The sequence below is a fragment of the Leucopleurus acutus genome (genome assembly GCF_964270905.1).
Source record: "Leucopleurus acutus genome assembly, chromosome: 3".
In the NCBI taxonomy this organism is placed as follows: domain Eukaryota; kingdom Metazoa; phylum Chordata; class Mammalia; order Artiodactyla; family Delphinidae; genus Leucopleurus; species Leucopleurus acutus.
In genome coordinates this window covers 168524140-168549917 of record NC_139145.1, presented here as the reverse complement: position 1 = coordinate 168549917, position 25778 = coordinate 168524140, and the positions used below count along the sequence as shown (strand labels likewise).

The window sequence follows — 25778 nt, the reverse complement described above, 5'->3', positions numbered from 1 at the left end:
AGACTAGGGTGACATCTACAAGCCAGGGACGCCAAGGACTGGTGGAAAACACCAGAATCTGGAAGAGGCAAAGAAGGACCCTCCCCTAGCGCCTTCAGTGAGGGCACGGCCCTGCTGACACCTTGATTTCTGGCCTCCAGACCTGTGAGGGAATATATTTCTGTTGTTTTAAACCACTCAGTTTGGTTGCTCTGTTACACGGCTCCTAGGAAACTAATACAGATGGTTAGAATGAAAGCACCCCAATCCAACCTTTTTTAGAAAGGTTTTTGAACAGTTCTCTCAAACAACCAAAAATGCATAAATAACAAAAAGTATTTGCATAGCTTAATTTCCTAGTGCTGTACTGATTCCATTTTTTAAAAGAATCTTAAATATGAGTTCTGTTTTCTGGCATAGAATTTTGAACAAGGTTTTTAAAGGAAAATATCTGTAATTAAGGTGCTTTTTCAAGATTGTGGGAGTAGCTGATATTTTTGCAGCTTTAAATTACAAAGTGACATCTTTAGTGAAAACGGATGGTAAGATTTCAAACACTTTAAAATGGCCCCATTGTCGTATGATTTCCAAACCATCATCATAATATTTTAGCGATGAGCTCTCATAGTCTTTGGCTCTGCCCACTGTAGAATGGAGGTCATTAGCCTAAGTAAATACTTGCCTCATGGAGCTGTTAGGAGCTTGGGATCTCTTCAGTTAGTCATTTGGACAGGCTTGATAAACCAAGCCCACAGTCAACTGGCCATTAAAGGCACAGAATGAGCTAGATTTGTTGCACCCTCAACATTAATTAAACATGGACGGGGAGCTTAACTGTTCTGAAGAAGGGGACAACCACAGCAATTGAACATGTAAATCTCATAATCTTAGAGCTGAACGGGCCCTTGGAGATCACCCATCCATCTAGTCTAATTCTGTTGGGTTGGAGGAGAGCAAATTAGAACAGGGACAGGACCGTTATGAAGCTACAGATGGCATGGAGGAGGACAATTAAAATAATAGTTGCCAGAAGTTGATTGGGAGGAGAATATAGACAAAGACATAGGGTCTGAACAGGAGAAACAGCACATGGAGACACAGGTGGGAGGTTTGAATTCAGCTGGAGGAGATCAGGCCAACACTCATGAAGCAGGAAAGTTGGGAATGATTAATTGATGCCCATCTTGTCCTGGGAACTTTCTCAGAGCTGACCTTGCATTTTTATCTGCTCGATGTCTCAGGCTGGGCACTGATCGATAGACCAGGGAGGGAGGGCAGTGAGGGGGGAGAACAGGGCAGAAGAGCGTCACAGGCGGTCGGCAGCCTAAGTCCACCTTCGCAGGGTGGGGCTTAGGTACCAACTTTAAGCATTCCCTTAGGCACAGCCTTAGGCAGAATTTCATCATTTGTAAACACCTGTCATTTGAACAGGTTTTGGGAAGGAGGCCATCAGTGTGTAACACCTTTCTCTGCCCTCCTAACTGAAACTATAAAAAGTCAAAAAATCTTTACAAGAAAAACTGGGCAGTGATTATTACAAATGGCAGAGAGAAGAGCTGGCTTCACATTTCCTTTTTCCCTATGGGGCTGGACAGCGGATATCCCAATGTATGAAATACATCGGAGGAGAGCTCCTGAAACCCTTCAGGGGCCCAGCTCAAGTGAGAACTATAGGCCCCCAAGGCTGTTACCCTGACACATTACTCTACTGAAACAAAACAGAAACAGAAGGAAAACTGCATTCTCACCCTCTCTGTATCCAAAGGCGTTTCCAGTATGCTGTGCTCTCCCATAGCTGCCTCAGGGATGTGAGTATACCTGTAGTACCCGCTGGTATAGCAGAGCAAGCCGAGCTGTGATCATCTTCAAGGAGTCGTCTTCCAGGATATCACTGAGAGGCGCATTAGGACAAATATGCTCTATGCCACCATCAACCTCCTTGTGTGTCTAAGGTATGTCCACTCCAGACAAGGGTCAGAAAGGCAGGTTTCCATACTGCGTTTGTTTTGCCAGAAAAAATCCATTCCTTTCACTTCGAGTACAGGAAAGGCAGAATTTACATTTGTCTCTGTGCTGTCCAATTTCCTGTTTTCTTATCTTTGCCTTTCAGTTGAAAAACATTTATCATCCTCATTGGGTGATGTGGGGATAGAGCCATGCTTCACAAGTGGGGATGATTCTGCCCCCCAGGGGACATTTGGTGATGTCTAGAGACAGTTTTGGTGTCCCAACTGGGAGGCAAGGTGTTACTGGCATCTAGTATACAGAGGTCAGGCCTGATGCCTCTACCCTACATCCTAGAGTGCACAAGACAGCCCCCCCAGAAAAGAACCCCAAAGAATTATCTGACCTAAATGTCAATAATGCTGAGGTTAAGAAACCCTGAGAAAGAGGAAAAAAGGAAGAGTCGTTAAAAAAATGCTCGCAGCTATAGCACAAGGAGAAGCCTCAGAGCACCATGAATAGGTAGGATCTCTTTGAAACAAAGAGGCATAAACTCAGAAAGATGTCTTCTAAAGACCCCCTGAATACTACCCGCTTTGGGTTGAATGGTGGCCTCACAAAACCCAGAACCTGTGAATGTGACCTTATTTGGAGAAAGGATCTTTGCAAGTCTAATTAAGGATCTCAAGATGAGATCCCCCTAGATTATCTGAGGAATCCTAAATCCAATGACGAGTATCCTTATACAAGAAAGGTGAGGGAGATTTGAGACACTCTGACACATGGAGAGGATCATGTGAAGATGAGCGAGAGAACAGAGTGACGCACCAACAAGCCCAGGAACTCCTGGAGTCGCCAGAAGCTGGAAGAGGCAGGAAGCTTCCTCCCCTAGAGCCTCTGAAGGAAGTGTGGCCCTGCTGGCACCTCAATTCCAGACTACTGACCTCCAGAGCTGTGAGAGAATAAGTATCTCTCGTTTTAAGCCACTAAATTTGTGGCAATTTATTACCGCAGCCCTAGGAAATGAATATGCCACCCAAAGGATCGTATGTTCAGACTTAACTTGTGTGCTTTCTAAAGGACAGAACTGCTGGTCTAAATGTGACTTCCAAATGAATTCTTTGAGATCTGCATTTATGAGCCAAGTGTGTTTCTCAGAGCTAAGTGACTCCCTTAACCAATGGTAACATTTATTGTAAACAGAAGATAATCACACTTGGTGACCCAAATCACACTTTAGACCCGACGCTCTAAGACAGCCTCTTTTCTCAAAGGGTAGACAAATTTTAGGTGGTATATTCATATGCTTCAGGAGTCTTAAAATAAGAGTACACTGGCATTCTAATCTATCTTGAGAAGTTTTAACATGAACATGAGACAAAATTAAAATCATTTTAACCAAGCTCTTAGAACTTGTCACTATCACCGTGACAAGTGATAAAAACTAAACTCCAATTGGTTTAAGCCAAAAGCAAAAGGTTTAAAATATTTTGTAACTGGGAAGTACAATATGAGAAACCCAGATTCAAGCACGGACAAGCCCAGGGATTCAAAGTATGCTGTGAGAATTCAACAGTGCTGATTTCTAGTTATGATAGCCTCTGTTGGGCCTTATTCTTCAGCAGACACCACATGGGGACAAAACGGCTGCACATAGCCTACAGTGACATCATCCTTCAAGCTTACGATTGCAAAGAAAAGAGATTAGCCTTGTTTCTTTCAGGGCATATTTGAAAGTCCTTTAAGGCCACTAATTAGCTGCACTTGGGTCGTTTACGGAACCCTGGAGCAAGGAGACTGGATACTCTTACTAATCTTCCTAGGTCACCAGCCTGACTGCAAGATATAAGAAACAGAGGTCATGTGCATTATTTCCTGTGGCTGCTGTAATAAAATATCATAAATTTAGTGGTGTAGATGAATACAATTTTATTCTCTTAAAGTTTAGGAGATAGTTCTGCCACAACCCAGTTGGGTGACCTTGGCTAAATCACATAAACTCTCCAAGCTTCATCTCCTCCTCTGAAAAATACTGAAAATAATACCTACACCTTAGTGCCACTGAGAAAACAAAACTGAGATGATGTACGTGAAGAGCTGAGTACTCAGTAAGGGCACAGTAAATGCTGTCGCCTATTACTGTTGTTGTCCTCATTATCTTTTTTGTTTTGTTTTGTTTTGTTTGCGGTACGCGGGCCTCTCACTGTTGTGGCCTCTCCCGTTGCGGAGTACAGGCTCTGGACGCGCAGGCTCAGCGGCCATGGCTCACGGGCCCAGCCGCTCCGCGGCATATGGGATCTTCCCGGACCGGGGCACAAACCCACGTCCCCTGCATCGGCAGGCGGACTCTCAGCCACTGCGCCACCAGGGAAGCCCTGTCCTCATTATCTTATGACAAATTAGGTCATTAAAGTTACATCGAATAAGCACAATGCCAAGTTTTCCATTACAGGGAAAGTTTTCCGTAAAGAAGGAGGAACCCAGGAGTCACATTTAAGCAGTGACAGAAGGAAGAGTCAGCAGAAGGATGGCACATATTAAGATTTTAATGCTGGAAAGGACTGCAGGGATGATCCAGCCTACTCCTCTCCCTGACTCTGCTCTCCCAACGCACCGTCAAGATAACTGAGGTCCAAAGAGGTTAAGTGGTTTGTTCAAAGTATCCCTTCTTTGTTACTTACAGAAATGTTAGACGCGTGGATAAATCTGTGTGTGTAGTAGAAAATTAGAATTGCTGGAATGGCGGGGGTGGGGGTAGGCGCAGGCAACAGGATCAGTTCAGTGCATCCTTAGGTGCTAATCTTGTTTTTCTAGCACCTTCTGGGAGAAAATGCTAATGCATGCCGATGGATGTCTGAAGGTCTGAGTCTTCTGCCTCTTCCCGGGTATGCAGACAAACTATAATCCCAGCCTCCTTGCAGTTGGTTGAGGCCATGTGACCTAGTGGTGGCCACTGGGAGGGAGGGAGGCATGCCATCTCCTGGCCTGGCCCATGGAGGTCGCCCCTGCGCGATCCTCCACACTTCCTTCCGCGCTGCTCTGGAGGCGTGGGTTGAAGATGGAGGCACCACAAGCAGAACACCCTGGGCTCCTGGATGGCAGCATAGAACAGAGCCCCTACAGCTGCTGCCCTGGACAATCATCATGAAAGTAAGAAATAAGGCTTCTGAGTGTGCGTTTAGCTACTGAGGGTGAAGGGCTGTTTGTTAACAGCATTCTTTCAACGTGACTAATATTCTCTGAAACTAGTAAAATATGAGTCCTCATCTACGCAAAATGTACATCAGCAACTATAAATCCTCTTAGAAGTTATGACAAAAGGAAAGTACATGTGTTTCAATAAACAGGTAGATGAAACAGCTCCTGACAGGGAATTTTCACCAAGGGAGTGGAAGAGACAAGAATCTGGGGATGAGTGGTGACACTATGGGTTCCCAACCTACGGGTCACAGTCTAGGGAGGACCATGAAATTATAGCCCAGGGAGTCAAAATTAACACTGTTGCCCAAACAACCAAATATTGTCCTAAGAAAAGCAAAGACAAAGAATTACACTGCATTATCCTGTGTTCACTCACCAGGAAATACTCACTGAGAACTTGTTCTGTACTAGTGCCAGGCGACAAACTTTTCCTTAAAGGATCAGATAGTAAATACTTTAGGATTTGTATCCCAGACGTTACTTGATACAACTGGTCAACCCAGTTGATGTAGCAGCCATAGACAACATCCAAAGGAATGCACATGCCTGTGTTCCAATAAGATGTATTAATGATGACCATGGGCTGGCAATATGCAAATGAATGGGCATGGCTGTGTTCCAGTAAAACTGGAACTATGGTCATCAAGTCTTAGTTTCTGAAACCCTGAAAGGTTTTAATAAAGATCTCTAAGCTCTCTAATCTCTAAGATCCCTGCCACTTCTATAACACTATGATTTCAAGAACATATTTAATAAAGAAGGCAAAAAAGAAATAAAGTTTAGAATCATGACTGTGGATAACTACATGGGAGACCACTCTCCCCCTGTCCAATATAAATATAAGACAAGATTTAAAAAATTAATCAATACAAATATCTCATTTGAATAGTTACTCTAAATTACTAATTAAAATATCATTCTTTAAATTATACAGAAGAATTCCAACAGAAGGTAGTTGTATCAAATTGTTATGACCCATTAGAGAGGGTACTGGTCTTATAAAATTGACTCTATTTTTAAATTTAATTTCATATTAATAAAAGGAAGCAATTTATACTCAAGAATCCCAGCAGCTTCTTTAGAAATGGCCACTAAGGGCTCATACACGTGTTTGGTTAAATATACAAAGGAATCTAAAGAGGAAAATACCCCAAGCATATCAAAGATCTTCTGGATTCAATCAAGACATGTTAACATCACAGATTCAAAAAGTGGCTTCTTCAAAACATGTGGAAGCCGAGGCAGTGATCACCTAACATAGGGTTTCTCAACCTTGGTGCTATTAGCATTCCGAGCCAGGAAATTCTTTGCTGAGCGGCGAGGGGCTGACCTGTGCATTGTAAAACATTTAGCAGTGTCCCTGGCCTCTACCCACTAGATGCCACTAGCATGTCCCCCTCCAGTGGTGACAACCAGATGTTTTCAGCAGGTCAAACAGCCCCTAATTGAGAAACACCGATTTAGAAATGACTGGAGTTGAAAGGCAATTCCCCAAACACAAATATACAAGAAACAAAGTTAACATTTACCTTAACTTTGGAGAGAATTCTCCACCAATATTGACCAGGTCATCAGAGACATAACAGTTTTCAATTTAGAAACCAGAGAGAAGCAGGTGGTAAACTGGAACACAGATTGCAATTTTTCTGCTTATTCCAGCAGTCGTGAGTGAGAAACAAGCTGTGAATTCCTTTCCCTCAGTAACAAAGCAATATAAAAATGGATTTTGAGCTATTTCCCAAAAGACTGTTAGGAAGAGGTGAAATGAGCTGCAGTCTCTTTGTGTTCTTAGGACCGTGCTCAGCACACCTCTACCTCGGGCCATCCCAGGCACGATCCCAGATGGGCAAATGCTGTCAATTCATCTTAGGGCCGGCTGCATTTCTATATTTTCCAAAAAGCTTGTTCTTGTAACATAACCGCTGTGATCAAGGCAAGAAGAAAAGTGACGCTGAAGAGATGGATCTGTTACCATGACAAGAAGTAGGAGAGATGCCTGATGGGAAACCTTCACATCCTCTGTCACTGTGCCTGAAAGTGACTGGTTTCCAAGACGTGATGTCTACATTTCAGCACACGGTGAGTTGCAAGATTTATCACAGCCTCCGAGTGGAAAGACACCTTATAAGTGACATCACATGAATATTTGATTCTCCAGTCATTGATGAAAAACAGGTTTTGTTTCCTTCAAAGCAACTCTTGGTCTTTAACTTTAATACACTGAGGTATGTTTGAAAATCACAATATTCCATATAGAGCCATTCTACCTCATGGTATATTTATATGTGAATATTTTTGTGGTGATGCTAAGGGACTTACCTCAAACAGATAATATTCACTGGGGGTAATAATAACCATGTACCGACCCGATCCTTGCTCAAATCTGACCGCTTCAGAAACTCCACTAGTGACGTCTCAACTTTATTAGGGAGAAAAAGGGAAAAAGAACCCTTGATTCGGGGTTCTGTTGATGCCCGTTCCAGACTGTGATCAGTATCAAGCTTATCAGGCAGTCTGACCTCATAGTTCATTTTCTCACTCTAAAGCCACTTCACAAAAGTCCATTTTTCTTATCAGTGGGTTTCCACATGGTTCCACAAGCTGAGTCGCAAGGCACAACCACGTTGGATGGACAACGTGCTCCTATGGATAATGCCGGCAGCCCATGGCCCACCCTGCCCTCACCGCTTGGGCAGGAAGAAGAGCTGGGACCCTTCTTCTCCTCTCACTAAAAACAGAAGTTGGGATAATCAAGTCACTGTGTGGGGACCACCTTGGTGTGAGGAAGGGAAGATGGAAGGATGCACCACAGGTGTGCATCATGCTCCCGCTGCAGCTGGGAACTGTGTTGGCTGAAGTACACACACTAGCGCATCGAATTTGGGGGTCATTGACTGGGGGGAGGGGCTTAGAACTCTGTGAAAATCACTAAATAGAAGAAAAAAAAAGGAACCTTGTTCAACAACTGCTTTCTCATTACTGATCCTAAAACAATGTCCAGGCAGAAGAAAAGTGCAGAGCAGTATCGAGCAGACAGGTGACTGGTACATAAGAAAGGAATGGATCAGAGTCAGGAAATACGTATACTGTCCTAGAAACTTCCTGTGGGGTGAGAGTGTGCACATGTGTGTTTTAGGATGCCTCTTCCAGCAGGCATTCCTCACCGCTCTAGTCGCTGGGTTTCATTACTTTCCTTCTCTTGAATTTAGGGACAAAAATATGAAATTCACCCATGCCCTACTAATGATAAGTTTTAAAAAGTTGCAGAGTGAACATATTTATTAAATATCAAGGGATTCAAACTTTCACAGACATTTGTCTTGAGTCTATCACCTGCCAGGTAACTGCATCTAATGATCTACTTTCATCTAATACTGAGGAGACAACAATTCAAACCCTCCTCACAGCACAGAGTGAATTTCAATCTGAGACAAGAGGGGCTCGTCAGAAATAAAGGCTGAGGCTATGAAATGCATCCGAGGGTCATCAGCCCAAACAGACTCAAGGTGGGTTACAAAGAGGTGACAGTTAAAGTGAGACCGAAGGATTGGCGGTCTTCTTCTAGATCGAGGAGAGGATGGGGTTAAAATTGTTCACAAGAAAGAGGACATGAGTAGATGCTAAAAGTTGGGAAATGGCCTCCAGTCTGGGAAGCTATAAGCAGCTTGGCATTACAGACACAGGGAAGCATCCCGAGGTGATGGGGGGCTGCCCCTGGGAAGTGGACCCTGCTGTCAGGCAGAGAGGGGCCAGGTCAAACGAAGCATTGTCTGCTGTTAAATAAGGGCTGTCACTGATTCTCAGTCCTAATTCTCTCCACTGTTCATGCAAATTGCTTTTCCTTCCTCATTTTCCCATGTTTCAACAATTACTTTCTATCTTCAAAGAGAGAAGGAAGGAGAAAAGTTTTAGCCTACTATATCCAAATTAATTCGGATGGTCCCTGGAGAAAACAATATTTCTACAACATAACCGAAGGCGTACAAGTCATAAACGCTTCTGCTTCTCATGATCTTAAAGTGCACTGTCCAGTTGGGTAGCAACAGCTCCACTGAGCTCTTGAATGGTGGCTAGTCCAAATTCACATGTGCTCTAAGAGTGAAATACACCCCAGAGTTTGAAGACTTAATACAATTAAAATAAAGAAATGTATCTCATTATTTTTTTGTAATTATTGCATGTTAAAATGATATTATTTGAGATATAACAAGCAAAATATATTAAAAATAATTTCCCCCGAAGGGATTAAGAGGTACCAACTACTATGTATAAAATAAATAAGCTACAAGGATATATTGCAGCACAGGGACTATAGCCAATATTTTATAATAACTATAAATGAAATATAACCTTTAAAATTTGTGAATCACTATGCTGTATACCTGAAACTTATATAATATTGTACATCAACTATACCTCAATAAAAAAATTGTCCCCTGTTTCTTTGTACTTGTTTCAATGTGACCATCAGATAATCTTAAACTACCCATGAGGCTCACATTATGTCTTTACTGGACAGTGCTGTTTGTAACACCAGTACAGCCCTTTCTTGATCAGTGTGCTTAGTCTTTTTTGTTACCCTTAGAAACGGTCATTTAACTTAAAATAAAGTATTCATAGAAATCAAAAGGACAACTTAACTGGAGACATGTATGAAAAAGCAGTCTGTCCTGAAGAATTCCCAGAGTCCTCTCTCCACAGTGAGTGAAAGGTAAGCTGCAGAGCATCGTACACAACCACGAAGCACAATAGAGGAGGGTGGCACTGTGTGTACCCACCGCACCGCGTGGTCTGACGTCTGTTATTAGGGCCGTGTTGTCAAAGCTTCCATTGGGAAAGCCCCTGTCATCCTGCTTGGCCCTATGTCAGCAGACTGTGCTCTCTCTTACCAGGAGGTGATGCTGATGAGTTTTCCAAACCTCAACAAGAACACTTCAATTTCATCAGGAACCTCAACCTGATTTCCACCAAAAGGTAGTCATGACAATGAGAAGCAATAATGAGGAAACTACAGTTAGTTCCCTTGCCCCTAAAATAACATTATACACACAGTAATGGCAAATGCATCTCCTGATTTTTTGCAGCTATTTATTTCAAAATAACATCGAGAAAAGTTGCAAGCAAAGTTCAATGGACTCTCATAAACCCTTCACCTAGATTCTTAGAGTTCCCTCATTAACATTTTATCGTATTTGTTCTATCATTCTTTCTCTCTGTGTGCATGCATGCATGCGTGTGTGTGTGCATGTGTATGCCCATAAACATATATATATATATGTATATACACATAAAGTAATTTTTTAAATCACCTCAGAATAAGTTTCAGAAATGATACTCTTCACCCTTATTTATCTCAGAAGGTTTGTCTAAAGAACAAAGACATTCTCCTTCATAACCACATTACAGTTACCAAAGTCAGGATATTAATACATTTCTACTATCTTCTCCGCAGACAGTAAAATTTCACCAGTTGTCCCAAGAGTGTCCTTTACAACAAGAAAATTTTTTTTTCCTGTTCCAAGATGCAATTTGAATCAAATGTTTCATTCAGTTGACATGTGTACTTTTTTTCCCCTTTATGATGGAATAGCTCTTTTTTCTTTTGACTTGGTGATTTTTGAAGAGTAGAGACCAGTTTTTTGTAGAATGGCCTTCAGGTTTGGTCTGTGTGATGGTTCCTCATGATGAAACTGGTTATAATTTTTGGCTTTAATATCATGGAAATCTTGCTGTGGCCTTTTCAGTGCATCTAATCAGGAAGCTTATACTAACTCTTTGCCCCATTCCTAGCGAAAGTACCTTTAACTAGCTGGTTATCATGGTACTGGCCAGCTATCTTCATTATCAAGTCACAGGTTTTCCTCTGGCAATTAATATGTATTTTATAGGTAAAGACTTTGAGACTATATAGATATGTTGGTCATCATCAAACTCTCACCCACAAATTTTGCATCCATTGATCATTTTTGCCTGAATCAGTTTTTAGTGTGAGTGTTGTCAAATTATAATTTTCTAATTAAATCATTCCTTCAACATTTATTAGTTGGCATTTTAGAGTAAGGAAGAGCAGTCCCTTCTGTCTCATTTGTTTATTCATTTATTTTTATGTTAGTATTTACTCATAGTATTTACTCATAGTTGATTCACTGTGCTATAACCTGATACTATCATTACTTAGAATTTAACAATCAAATTGTCCCAGATTTCTTCAGTGAGCCCACATCAAGCTGGCTCCTATAACCTTTTGACCTGGTCTCATCATTCTTTGAGTACTCCCTTAATTTCTGAAACATCAAAATCTTCCAGGCTTATCTGGAACTTTGGTTGTCCAGGCCCTGGAATCAGCTACTTCTCCAAGAAGGCTTGGTTCTTTTTTTTTTTATTATTTTTGGCCACACAGCATGTGGGATCTTAGTTCCCGACCAGAGATCCACACCCCCTGCAGTGGAAGCTCAAAGTCCTAACCACTGGACCACCAGGGAAGTCCCAGGGCTTGGTTCGTTTTAATGGCGAATGAAATTTAGAAACCAAGTACTGGGTATTAAGTGTGCTCATTGCTATTAGAATGACAATATTCTAGACCTTCTCAGCCATAGGAGCTGGGAAACTAGGAAATCAATGCACATGGATATGGAAACATACGTTGGCGCACACACACATATCTGCACATTTCAGTTTTTCGGCACACACAATATGCCAAATAATATACTATACCCTGAGAATCAAAATGAGCATAATCCTATCGAATGATCTATATATTTTATAAAAGATTATTTAAAACCAGAGCTTTAAAATGGTATTCTGCATTAACTGCTGATCATTCTGAGCTCTTATTAATACACTCATAATTTTACCAATGATCAACTCATTTAAAGACTTCACTTATATTACCAAATTGCAGTGGAAAGACAATTCATTGTCCAGTGTGATGAAATAATTATAAGAAGTTATTATTTATTGTTATCACTTTTAAAAAGCAAAAGCGATTAACATTTGTTGCAAAAGTACTATGCCTTATCTCTTGTGCACGCCTTACTTTATTTAATTCTAGCAAAGACAGTATGGGGTTGGTAGTGTTTTGTGGTCATTCCGCAGATGAGGAAACCCCCAATTGCTGGGAGTCACAGAGCTAGATCACAAATCCAGGTCTATGGGTTTTCAAAGTGCTTTACCAATATTAGATTTCTGGGGGGTACTGGCTTATTTTAAAGGCCTGGTGAGTAAAACATAGATCTACTATTAAACCCTAGATCTAAAGTTTCCTGAATGTTCCCAAATATCAGCATCACATAAGAGAAGAAAATAATATAAACTTCTCTCCAATCACTTCTTAGAACTCTAGTAGATGAGGGTGATTAAAGAATTTTTCCACACTACACACAGCCCAAGGATTCTGGCATGCTCCATGGGGAATTCCAGAATCTTGGTGAAGTGGGTATTTATGCCATGACCCTGTCCTTCTCCAAGGAGACCCTTCTAAAAGACTAACAGGGTGAAGTGGGCCTTTGTGGTTCAGATCTGCCACTAAAATAAACACTCTATCCAGGCATAAGCATCTCAGATTCCTCCTCCTTCAAACCGCAAAAAAACACAAGTAGGTAAATTTCATTTTTATCTATCATCACTAATTCTTTGTTATATGTGTTTTTTGTTGTTGTTGTTTGTTTGTTTGCGGTACGCGGACCTCTCACTGTTGTGGTCTCTCCCGTTGCGGAGCACAGGCTCCGGACGCGCAGGCTCAGCAGCCATGGCTCACGGGCCCAGCCGCTCTGCAGCATGTGGGATCTTCCCGGACCAGGGCACAAACCCGTGTCCCCTGCATCGGCAGGCAGACTCCCAACCACTGCACCACCAGGGAAGCCCTATATGTGGTTTTTAAGCCGTAGAGTCATATTTATTTAATTATAAATAATAAAGAGGAAACAAAGATGTTTTTCTAAAGGGGGCTGATTTTTACAAGAATATGGTGGCTGGATGCATCACACTAAATAATCAATGATGATTCTAACTAGGGGGAAAAGGTCACTTCCTAACATTGAGGAAATGCCCTTTGAATTATCTATCATTTGGGGAAGAGTAAATCAGGGTGATACCCATGAAAGGAGGAGAGGCCGCACAGTAGGAAGAGGGCTAATTGGGAATTAAGGCAGGTGATGACTCATGTCAAAGAGGGCAGCCAGGCGTCCCATGGCCTGACCTGCTGAGGAAGGAATGGCCTGCTCTGGCTTGATTAATACCTTCAAATACATCTGTCTTCATCCCCTCAAACACGGAGCTAATTGAGATGAAAAATGAAAGTTTGAGAAAAATAAATTGCACCTACCTGGATCAGAGACAAATCCTCAAGCTGTAATCTGAAGAGGTAGTTTCTACAAAATATAAAAAGAGAGCAGTTTCATTTTTAATAGATCTAAAAAAATTACAGTACGTAAAAATTATGAGAATAAGGGGAAAAAACTCAACAATTTTTGGCTTCTGAAGCAATCTCCTGCTAAGACTGTGTGTCACACAGTTTTCCTTGGAACTCAGAGTTCAAAGAGGCGTTCAATAGTCAACAGAAACACACATTTGAGACTGGTGAGAAAGCGAAGGAATATAGGGGTGGGGACTAAGGTATATCTAAATTATTAATCAGCTCTCTTAATCGATGTGAAATGGACAAACGGAAGTGGGTCTTTAATGCTGAAACTGAGTTTAAGTTAAGCAAGATGATATAAAACCACTCTTCACGAGCCTTTATCCTGACAGATCACCTACATTCACCATGTTGTATAATTAAAACACATCCAGGTTTTGAATTCACCAATGGTCTGAGCATTACACCGCTCTGCCTCGCTGGATGGATTCAGTGTGTAATAAGTTTAGAAGCATGAACTTGTTGTCTGTCTGACTGTTTGAAAGAGTCAGCTCTGGCTGCCCAAGCGTGAAAGAGGAAGCCAGAGAAAAGGAAGCGATCAGCTTTCAACAACGAAGGAGAAGAACCGTGAAATACACAACAGAGATCCGCAGAGCTGGGGGTGGGGGGGGGCGCGGGAAGGGCGGGGGGGAATGTAGCAGTCACGTGAGACTTTGAACTGCACTGTTGTGACTTTTAGAAACAAGGGATTGGCCTCCAGCTCAAGCCATGAACGAACATCTCCTTAACATCATGTAGATGAGAAGCTGGTGCAGCAGGAAAGCAACCCAAGGATGGATGGCGGAGAAAGTCCACCCAGGTGTGAGCAACGATGGCAGGGAGAAACTGGCATGTAGTGGGAAGCAGCCCCTAAGAACGCATGAGTGGGGAGGGGTCTCGGAGAAGCTGAGGCTATTGTTATAATGGACTGGTCCAAGGTGATTACTGTGGCATCAGGAGAATAACAAAACTCCCCCGGCACCAGCAAGAAACAAAAGTAAATGACTTTCATTCTCTGGGAAGGCGGGCAGATGTCAGAAGTGAACACGCTGTCCCAGTAGAGGTGACAAGGGACAGCCACGACAGGCCATGGGCACAGCCCTGAGAGAACCAAGAAACATCCCTATGGTGTGGATGCAACGGGGAGCACAAATCAACAGGGACGACTCCATCCCGCGCAGGCTGCTACCAGTAGCACGCATGCACTGCCGGAGGAAAAGAAGGGATTCCAATCACCTTTAGGGCGGGCTCACGAGTCCCAGGCAGCGCCCCCTGCGCGCTCAGTGTTCTCACAATGTGTCCCCCGCCACGGGAACACTGCCATCCTGCACGCTGAAAACTGCCTCCTCAACCACTACAATGGCTTGTTCAACACACTCTTTCTGAGCCTCCAATTCAACCTCCGAAACAACACCAGAGAAGCAGTGCGTGGCACGTGGTGCTTCCCTCACAAAGCCATTGGGAGAAGCGTCCCCTCTTTCCTTACAGTCGAATCATCCCTCTACGCAGAGCTCAGGATGCCTTTGAGGAGGGAATGTGGCAGCAGAGTCTACTTCTGTTTAGTCTGCAAGTTTTCCACCAGAAAGGTCGTCCTGCGGCGGAAGGAATGAGAACTCAGCGCAGACACGGGGGAGCGGAGCCGAGCTGCCAAGGTAAACGCCACTGGAGGCTGCCTGGCATTCGAAGAGTTGCCAGGCTCTCACGTGATGTGGAACAGATACCAGCACAACTGCTCTAAGAGACTTTAGAGATCTACACGTACACACAGATAAATCTTTCAGATGATGGGCTTAAAAGAGGCCCCAGAGGCAATTACTGGCCCGACGCACTCGCACTCATTGCCTTTATGAGCGTCACGGCTCCCTACCCTCAGGCTGGCTACATCATGGGCTTCCAGCTGCAGGAAGCTTCCAACAGTCCCTGCCCCTCCACTACGGGGGGCAGTGTTGCCTAGTGGTTAAGGACATGTGTGTCCATCAACAGATGAATGGATAAAGAAGATGTGGCACATATATACAATGGAATATTACTCAGCCATAAAAAGAAACAAAATTGAGTTATTTGTAGTGAGGTGGATGGATCTAGAGTCTGTCATACAGAGTGAAGTAAGTCAGAAGGAGAAAAACAAATACCGTATGCTAACACACATATATGGAATCTAAGAAAAAAAAAAAAGGTCATGAAGAACCTAGGGGCAAGACGGGAATAAAGACACAGACCTACTAGAGAATGGACTTGAGGACACGGGGAGGGGGAAGGGTAAGATGGGACGAAGTGAGAGAGTGGCATGGACATATATACGCTACCAAACGTAAAATAGATAGCTAGTGGGAAGCAGCCGCATAGCACAGGGAGATCAGCTCGGTGCTTTGTGACCACCTAGAGGGGTGGGATAGGGAGGGTGGGAGGGAGGGAGACACAAGAGGGAAGAGATATGGGAACATATGTATACGTATAATGGATTCATTTTGTTATAAAGCAGAAACTAACACACCATTGTAAAGCAATTATACTCCAATAAAGATGTTTTAAAAAATAAAAAAAAAAGAACATTTGTGCAAAGGCCAAAGCTCTGCCACCAGACAACCTGGGCGGGCAGGGGGAAAGCTGAGCACTGTATGCTTCAATCTTTTCAACTGTAAAATGGAGCTAACAGTCATATCTACCCCCGATGTTGTTGTGAGGTTTAAAGCCAAGGAAAACACTTAGAATAATGGTGTCTGAGCCATTATCAGCACTCAATTAACAGTAGCTACTTCTAGGCAGTTTACGGAAAATATTAAAATTTCCAGCCATGTTGAAATTCTCAGCATCTTCTCCATTTAGGGAGAAGGAAAGAGCATTTCTGCCCTCCAGCAATGGCAGGTTATGGGCATAAGCGGGCACATTTACCTCTGTGTGTTCAGGTATTGAGGTTGTTGTCAGTAGGGATGGTGGCAGCACCACTGGATTTTTAGGAAAGAAGATAACATTGTTTATCTTGTCTTGGTTCTGGGACCCAGTCATCCCACTCTTTCCAACTCACTGGTTCTTTTAAGAAAAACTTTTCTACAAATATTCCCAAAAAAGAAGCCATTCATATTTTTAATCAATGAATTGGTTGAGAGCTTTGATGATATTGCAAGGCTCTCTCTCTCTCTCTTTCTCTCCTCCCGCCGCTGCCCCACACACATACACTTATACAAGCATGAATGCCCACACTACAGTATCTGTCTCTGAGAACTTTCTAGAAAGGCAGCTCTCATACACTAAGGAAGAGCTGGAAGGCCTTCACATCACTGAGGAAAGAAGATGGTAGTGTCCATGATTTTCTGTGGAGCTATGGGCAGGGTGACTGGACAGAAAAGTTCAAAGTCTCTCTCGTTGTGCTAAGGGTAGAAGGAGGTATACAGCTCATTCTCTGGGTCCCGTTTTCAGGTGTTTTTCACGGGGGAAGTGTTATGGTCTGAATGTTGATTTCTCCTCAAAATTCGTATGTTGAAATCCAACCCTCAAAGGTGACGGTATTAGGAAGTAGGGCCTTTGGCAGGTGATTTGGTCATAAGGGTGGAACCCTCACAAATGGGATTAGTGCCCTTATAAAAGAGGCTCCAGAGAGCTCCCTTGCCCCTTCCACCATGTGCAGATGCAGCAAGAAGTTGGCCATCTGCAACCTAGGAGAGGACCCTCACCAGAACCCAACCAGGCTGACACCCTTACCTTGGACCTCCAAGCCCCAGAAATGTGAGACATAAATCTCTGTTTATAAGCCACCAGTCTGTGGTATTTTGTAAGAGTAGCCCAAATGGACTGAGACAGGAAGACACTGATTTACGATGACAAACATGCCACACTCTCAGCCTATATCTCTCCAAAAAATCTAACTCTGCTGGCCACTTCTGACTCTCAGGTCCCAACAGTCTGAAAAGGGACCCCTCTGTTCCCCCAGGCATTACCTAGGTGGATTTCAACCATTTACTCTTCCTTCCGCAGACATCTGAGAACTATGGTACCCTCCCAACCATCTCATCAGTAATCAATCAGTATGGCAGAGGTATTCAATAGGTGAACAGAAGGGGCAGAGAAGAGGGGCATGCTTACTAGGAAAAACAACACAGTAATTATGAGATACCATCACTACCACCACCATCACCATGCCCAAGACCCTAATAAAGAAAAGCACCAAGGATTTGAAATTTTCCTTTGGTATTTCCTGGGTTACAAGATGTAAGGTGGTGATCTTTTAACCCATTCTCAATTTTTTCTGACCTAAAAGAATCATAGAACCCAAGAATTTGGAGCTAGGTTGTCATTAGAAAGTATATACCCCTCAACTTTTAGATGAGGAAACTTCTGTAAATTAGGAGGTGCACTGTGATTTATCCAAGATTATTAGGATTCAGAGAAAGTCCTATGATTAGAAACAAGACCCCCCCACACACTTTGCTGTCCCTTATCCCATTGTGCCAAATGGCGTCACTAGTCAGTCATCCAATGTCCCTTTCTAATTTAACTGGCACCAAACACACACACACACACACACATACACACACAAGGGAATCATTCTTAGAGTACAATTATTTCGTCATCATTGTTCATTCACAGGTGCATTTACAAATCATTTTGAGACAATTCAAGTCTTACCACTACTCATAACAAGCTTTCGACAAAATTCAACACCCATTTATGATAAAAACCCTCCAGAAAGTAGGCATAGAGGGAACTCTCCTCAACATAATAAAGGCCATATATGACAAACCCACAGCCAATATCATTCTCAATGGTGAAAAACTGAAACCATTTCCACTAAGATCAGGAACAAGACAAGGTTGCCCACTCTCACCACTATTATTCAACATAGTTTTGGAAGTTTTACCCATAGCAATCAGAGAAGAAAAAGAAATAAAAGGAATACAAATCGGAAAAGAAGAAGTAAAGCTGTCACTATTTGCAGATGACATGATACTATACATAGAGAACCCTAAAGATGCTACCAGAAAACTACTAGAGCTAATCAATGAATTTGGTAGAGTAGCAGGATACAAAATTAATGCACAGAAATCTCTTGCATTCCTATACACTAATGATGAAAAATCTGAAAGTGAAATTAAGGAAACTCCCAGGAGGGGAGGTGTGGAGAGTGACCTGTGCTTGCACACAGGCTGCTTGGCGGCGGCAGCAGCAGCCTTAGCATCTCATGCCTGTCTCTGGGGTCCCCGCTGATAGCCCCTGCTCCTGCCCATCTCTGGAGTTCCTTTAAGCGGCGCTCTGGATCTCCTCTCCTCGCGCACCCTGAAAAAATGGTCTCTTGGCTCTTAGGCAGTTCCAGATTTTCCCGGACTCCCTCCCGGCTAGCTGTGGCGCACTAGCGCCCTGCAGGCTGTGTTTACGCCGCCGCCAACCCCAGTCCTCTCCCTGCGCTCCTACAGAAGCCCGAGCCTCAGCTCCCAGCCCCGCCCGCCCTGGCGGGTGAGCAGACAAGCCTCTCGGGCTGGTGAGTGCCTGTCAGCACCGATCCCCTGTGCGGGAATCTCCCCGCTTTGCCCTCCGCACCCCTGTTGCTGTGCTCTCCTCCGTGGCTCCGAAGCTTCCCCCGCTGCCCACCCCCGGTCTCCGCCAGTGAAAGGGCTTCTAGTGTGTGGAAACTTTTCCTATTTCACAGCTCCCTCCCACTGGTGCAGGTCCCGTCCCTATCCTTTTGTCTCTGTTTATTCTTTTTTCTTTTGCCCTACCCAGGTACGCGGGGAGTTTCGTGCCTTTTGGGAGGTCTGAGGTCTTCTGGCAGCGTTCAGTAGGTGTTCTGTAGGGGTTGTTCCACATGTAGATGTATTTCTGATGTATTTGTGGGGAGGAAGGTGATTTCCGTGTCTTACTCTTCCGCCATCTTGAAGCTCCTCTCAACAATTTTTTAAAAAATTGTGAAGGATGAAACATACATGAAAAATTTGTGGAATTCCCTAATCATCTCCCTGGACCTCAGAATCTGACAAAACATAGAGTGGATTCCAGTATTCTCAAAACCCTGTCCTTAAACTATTTGGTCCCAAATACAATGCCAAGTATTTTTGCTTGGAAAAAATCCAGCTCAGCTAGCAACATGAGGGACCAGAAATCTCCCAAGACAGCTTGATCCATCACAGTTTAGGTCAACGACCTATGAAGTTAAAGGTTACAAAAAGAAAGAAAATCTTCTAAAGGGAATAAAAAATGGATACTCCCAAATGCTGGGTCACTCGGGCACTAAAGTAAGATCTATGGTTCTCTGCAATTGGCGGCTCTCCAGGGCACTGCAGAAGAGGCAACCACTTTATCTTACAATTGTAAGCACACAGAGGAGGAAAAACAATATATGTGAGGTTCACAAGAAAGGCTACCAACCTTTCCAACAAGAAGGAGTAATGCTTCTGGCTCCCAGCCAAAAAGAATGCTAACCAAATGTTTCACATAAGGTCAGTTTCTCTAGTAGGGCAATGCTTTGAGCAACCCAAAATATTTAAGTGGCCTCATTAATCTTTCTAACACCCCTAGATGTAAATAGGTAGTGATGAGGAATACAGCCATATTCTTCAGGGAGAAAGGCAGTGGTGCAGAAGGTTAAGAGATTAGATTCTAGGAGCATATTAGTTGTGTAGCTTAGGGGAGCTAGTCTCTGTTGCCAGGTCCCCCCTCTCATCATAGAAGTACAAAGCAAGAGTTTAACCAGGCTGTAAAGGTTCAATTTTATGCCCATAGTAAATGAGAGTATGGGATCTTCTTTCCTTGGTGTGAACTTACTTTTTTTCAAATGCCTTGGAATAAAATTTGACATTGCACATTCAAATGTAGTAACCGTATTACTTTTAGGAGTGATATATGAGGAATACAGAAATCCAATCAACTGAATAATTCAAATCACAAAGCCATTTAATTTGGCAGATACAAACTGACAATTGTGAAGCCCATTCATCCTTCCCCCACTAGACACCTGAGTGTGTGGTCTCCCTCTTCACCAGAGTGTATTTCTTTTTGACTATAGGACTGAATAACTCATTCCTACCTCTCATCACATCCCCCAGTGGCCTATTAGCAGCAAATCACTAAGCACAACAACATAGTCTCTGAGGTAGCAGTGACGGCCTTAATAGACAAAGTTCATTTGTGTCTTCATGTAAAGTAATAAAATTCAGCCAGCATTAAAGAAAAGGTTGAGCCATCATGAGCATATTAACTAAATGACTCATTTTATCTAGAGAGACTATAAAACTCAACTCTGACCTCCATTAATTATGAAAGACACAGGTGTTTTAAAATGACATTCTCTTAGAATAACTCAGTTGGTCTCTGATGAATATAGCTATAAAATCAAAGGAAAAACTTCCAAGTTCTTATTGAACATGTAGGTCAGAGGCTTGCTTATAACTGAGGAGCAGAAGATGGAATAATTAAGAAAGACAGACTTGCACTTGGCACTAAGAAAATCAAGTAAATTGAAAAGAGACAGTAAACCTATAAAAAATGTTTTAAACAACAGTGATAGAAACTTATGTTTGTTGTTTAATAAAAGTTTAGACCATTGTTGATGATGAAACAATCTGAGGATAGAATACCCACTGCACGTAAACTGTGACCACTTGGCTAAATGTGATAGTGAAGCTAGTCTCACCTGTACCTGTGCCAGCTTCATCTGCTCTGTGATTTCCGTTCACTGCACGATTCTATCCTAACTTTGTCAATAACCCACTGGCACAAAGCCTGACACTGTGACTTCCTACATGACTCCCGAATTTTCAGTTGCATTGATAGACCTAAAGATTAAAATATAAGTGTGACTTTGAAGCTGAAGTAGTAACTATATCCTTTATAGCACAAAATGTTTTCATAAAAATTATTTTAATTATCTACATGTAAATATTTAATATCTCAATCACATCAAAATTTTAAGAATATGAAGATTTAGGGCTTCCCTGGTGGCGCAGTGGTTGAGAGTCCGCCTGCCGATGCAGGGGACACGGGTTCGTGCCCCGGTCCGGGAAGATCCCACATGCCGCGGAGCGGCTGGGCCCGTTAGCCATGGCTGCTGAGCCTGCGCGTCCGGAGCCTGTACTCCGCAACGGGAGAGGCCACAGCAGTGAAAGGCCCTCGTACCACAAAAAAAAAAAAAAAAAAAAAGAATATGAAGATTTAATTTCAGCATGTAACCTTGTCATGTACTTCACAAACCTATCTATTCTTGCTATTCCTAAGACTTTCACTATGCCGATTGATTCTAAACAAATTCTAGGAGCCTTTATTTTTTTCTGTTATTATAACCATTCTGAAAATACCTCTTTAATGTTCTTTTCCCATAAGTTTCTGGGAGCTTAATTCAGTTTTAATATTACCAAGTTATTTTAAAGATATAGCACTATATTTAAATAGTAGGATCACATTCAGATCACAGTTTTTGAATGCTGATTTTTTTTACTTTGCTAATGTATTTTGAAATATGGTGACAAACGTATAATATTATAATGTCATATTATGAGCTACCTCCTCAGTCAGAATTTTTTCAACCCTCTTCAAAAAAAATAAATATATGTACTTTAGGCTATAAAACATTTTAAATAATTCTGATTTTATTATTGTTGTTGTTACCATATGTGTCTAGTACTCACTCTCCCAAAATTGTATTGGCTTATCTCATTACCTAGCCCAAAAAGTCTATTTCAAACCCCTGAAAAGTCTTGGTTACTATATATAGGTTTCAAAGAATACATCACAACCAAAATCAAACCATTTTAATAGTGCTCTTATATGTTTAAATACCAAGATTAAAAGGCACAGAAGTAGATGGATAACCTCTTACTATTTTGCAAGTAGAATCAAATAACAAAGGTGGATTTTTAGTGGCATGCAACAATTAAGACCAGTGTTGTTAGCAAATTCCAGAGATAGGAAACCAGAAAAACCTTTTCCCATAAGCATATTTAGGGACAAAGTTCCTAATCAGTACTGTCAGTAATCACACTGATAATTTAAATTTTATTATGTTCTAAATATTATGTGCAAATCTCTGAGTGCTTTGAGGATTACAGATGGTGACTTAACTGCTCTAAATTTAACTCACGACTTCTGCTTTTGCTGGTCCATTGGGTATTTGATTTGTTCCTTTCATTTTTCAGTTAATAGAGATCATTTTTCATTTGAAAAAATACCAACTGTGTTATTCTATGATTCCTTTCACCTATGCTTTCCTAGGAATATTCACTCTTCAAATTATCTCCATATACACTATTTTTCTGGGTTATCTTCAGAGTTAGTAAAATCTGAGATTTTTTTTCTCATGTATCTTCAAATAATCGAAGAATTACAGCTCACTTCTCAAATGCTCAGTCCCAGCTGATGTCATTACAACAAGCCATACTTTCAAATCTCACTCCCAAATCTTATCTTTGACCCTTGCCCTCAGCCACCAATCGTGATTGGCCATCAACCACTGTCAAACTCAGCTCTGAAATACTTCTCAAATCTGACTTACCTCCATTTGCACTTTCACTGCCTAAGTTTAAGTTCTCACTACTGTCTCCTGATCCATAGCCCCTGATTGCTATCCATACCTCCAAACTCTAGTGCACTCTGCACGCAGTTATGGTGGAAGCACCTCCCTAATGCAAATCTGAGCATGTAAATGTATGGCCTTAGAAATCTCCTGAGTTCCTACTGTCTTTAGCAGAGGTTCTCAAATTTTCCAGGCCAGGAGATTACCAGAGGCTTGATTAAACCAAACATTCCAACATTACTTCTAGAAAGTCTAATTCAAATGTTCCGAGGAGAGGCATGGCCATCAGCATTCTTGAAAGATTTCTCAGACAACTCTCCTGACTGCCGGAATTGGAACCACTGGGCTAGAGGATGAAATCCCAGCTGCTCCATAATATAATTCTCCAGCCTCATCTACAATTACTCCTCCTCTCCGTCATTAACAGGTCCAGTCAAGGTGTGTTCTTTTCAGTGTCATCAGGATCTCTGACTTCCCCGTTCTATGGTCCTTCTGGCAGGAAGACTCTCTCCCACCTGCCAGACCCCTAATTCCTCTCCGAGGCCCAACTGAAAAAGCACCTTCGCAGTGAACCCTTTTCACCCCCAAGGACCATCACCTTTCTTTCCTCTTGGTGTTTCCAAGGCCCTTTATTCAGGCCTCCCTGGAGAAATTAATTGCTTGTATTCCTCATATCCACCAGGCCAGGAGTGAGGAAACCTTTTCATGGGCTAAGTAGCAAATACTGCACCTTTGTGGTCCTGTTGGAATGACTCATCTCTGCAGTGAAAGCAGGAAGGCAGCCACAGGCAATATGCAAATGAACAGATGTGGCTGTGTGCCAATAAAACTTTATTTACAAAATCAGGAGGCCAACCTAGGGGCCTTAGCCTGCCAACCCTTGCACTAGGCTCTAAAGTCTTTATCAGGTAGAGACTGCTGCATCTTCGTTTCACCAATGTCTAGGATACTCCCTGGCACACAGTAGGTTCAATAAATATTTGATGAATGAAGAGTAACTATGTGAACTAATTCTGATGGACCCCATGTGGGACTGGTTAGGAAACAAGCTCTCAACACTCAAAACTTGTAGCACACACATGCACTCAAAGAGGTTGGTTAATTTTTATCACACTCCTTTGTTGACTCATTCAGGGAATATGGGAAAAGGGAAGACTGTATGTATATTTATAACCTAATAAGTCACTATTCTGCTAGGTCTATCTTCTCCCCACCTCCAGCAGAGAAGAAAACGCAGACTATTTTGTTTTTAATAACAGCGAAAGGAAGATAATGGTTGGGCGTCTTTCCCACAGGAGTGTCTGCAGACCACCTGTTTGTTAAAAGCTCACACTCTGGGACCACCTTCCAGCCCCCTGGATCCGCAGAGCTGGAAGGAGGGGCAGAGGAAGCTGCGTTCTGAACGAATGCCCCGGGTGATACTTAGGTACACTGCTGTTGGTAAATTCTGGGCAGAAAGGTACCACAGAAGGTAGACAAAGAATGGATGCTCTTTTTTAACACAGGTTAATTAATCAAACAGGCCTGTTGGCCGACAGGGGAGAAGAGGGAGACGGAGGAAGATAAGCAAAGAGAATCTTAAGAGCAAAACACACCTATGAATCAAGAGCCAACAGGGAGAAGGAAATATTTAAACCTTAAAGTACAGTCGAAAAAAAATCCTGTTGGGCTGGGCTAAGAATGAAAAGCAGAAATAACAGCTCCATCCTTCCTTTCATCACCAGCTGTTTTCCTAAGTCGTATTTAATGTAAATACAATGTCAACATCATCATTACCTCGGATTTCTTTGCATGATGGGGGTTTACTGCTTTTTGGATTCACTCCTAATTGCTGATTTCACTCCACTTAGCGAGAGTTCCCTTTAATTGTATAAACTTGACTAAAATGTGTCCTTTGGAAAATGGAAAGAAGCTGTGGCTACTGGAAGCAGAATTGCTGATCTCGCAAAAATCTCCAGTTTTTCTTTGAATTATAGACTGCTTCCAACAGATTAATGCCAAGGTAAAACTTTAAAAGAAAAACAGTAATTATAACCACCAGAAAAAGAGAGAATTCTATTGGTCAGTTTTCAAAGGTGACACTTATGTGACTCTAAAATTTAGCTCCACTTGTTTAGAACCAATGGCAAAATCATTTTGAAAGGAGCAATTTACACTAATTACATAGAAGCCTGCTCATTCATTTAATGTGATCTTATGAGAACTTATGCTTGGAATACTTAAAGCAAATTCAGTCCCAGCATAACAAAAGCAAGTTAATCTTTCCTTTTTATCTTTATTTCTGAAGATTCAAACCATGGGCAAAACAATCGTTTAAAATAATACACTAAAATTTGTCAAGACCAATTTGCTGTGACTATAGGAAAGACCAAGATTTGTCTTGAAAGCACTTGGGGTTTAGTTTTTTATTTATTTATTTATTATTATTATTATTATTATTTTTTTGCCGTACGCAGGCCGCTCACTGTTGTGGCCTCTCCCACTGCGGAGCACAGGATCCAGACGCACAGGCTCAGCGGCCATGGCTCACGGGTGGGACCTTCCCGGACCGGGGTACGAACCCGTGTCCCCTGCATCGGCAGGCGGACTCTCAACCACTGCGCCACCAGGGAAGCCCTAGTTTTTTATTTTTAGTAGTAAACATGCTGATTAGAAATCCGTGCTATTTGTCACACATATACGTGTACAGAAATATCTTTCAATATACGGAAATAGTCTATTGACTGCAGCGGCAAGTCAAAGAGTTCCGTACAAGGCACACAC

General features: G+C 42.3%; 1 protein-coding gene across 1 annotated transcript in view; it reads right to left on the bottom strand.

Annotated features, from left to right (window-relative positions):
- Nucleotides 1-25778, bottom strand: part of SEMA5A (semaphorin 5A) — a gene marked incomplete at its 3' end in the record, with an annotated part of 473237 nt that overhangs the window by 219855 nt on the left and 227604 nt on the right. Inside the window, exon 4 of the mRNA XM_082836606.1 lies at nucleotides 13448-13493. Within this exon, the coding sequence (XP_082692732.1) occupies nucleotides 13448-13493 (46 nt within the window). The remainder of the gene's footprint in view (nucleotides 1-13447; nucleotides 13494-25778) is intronic.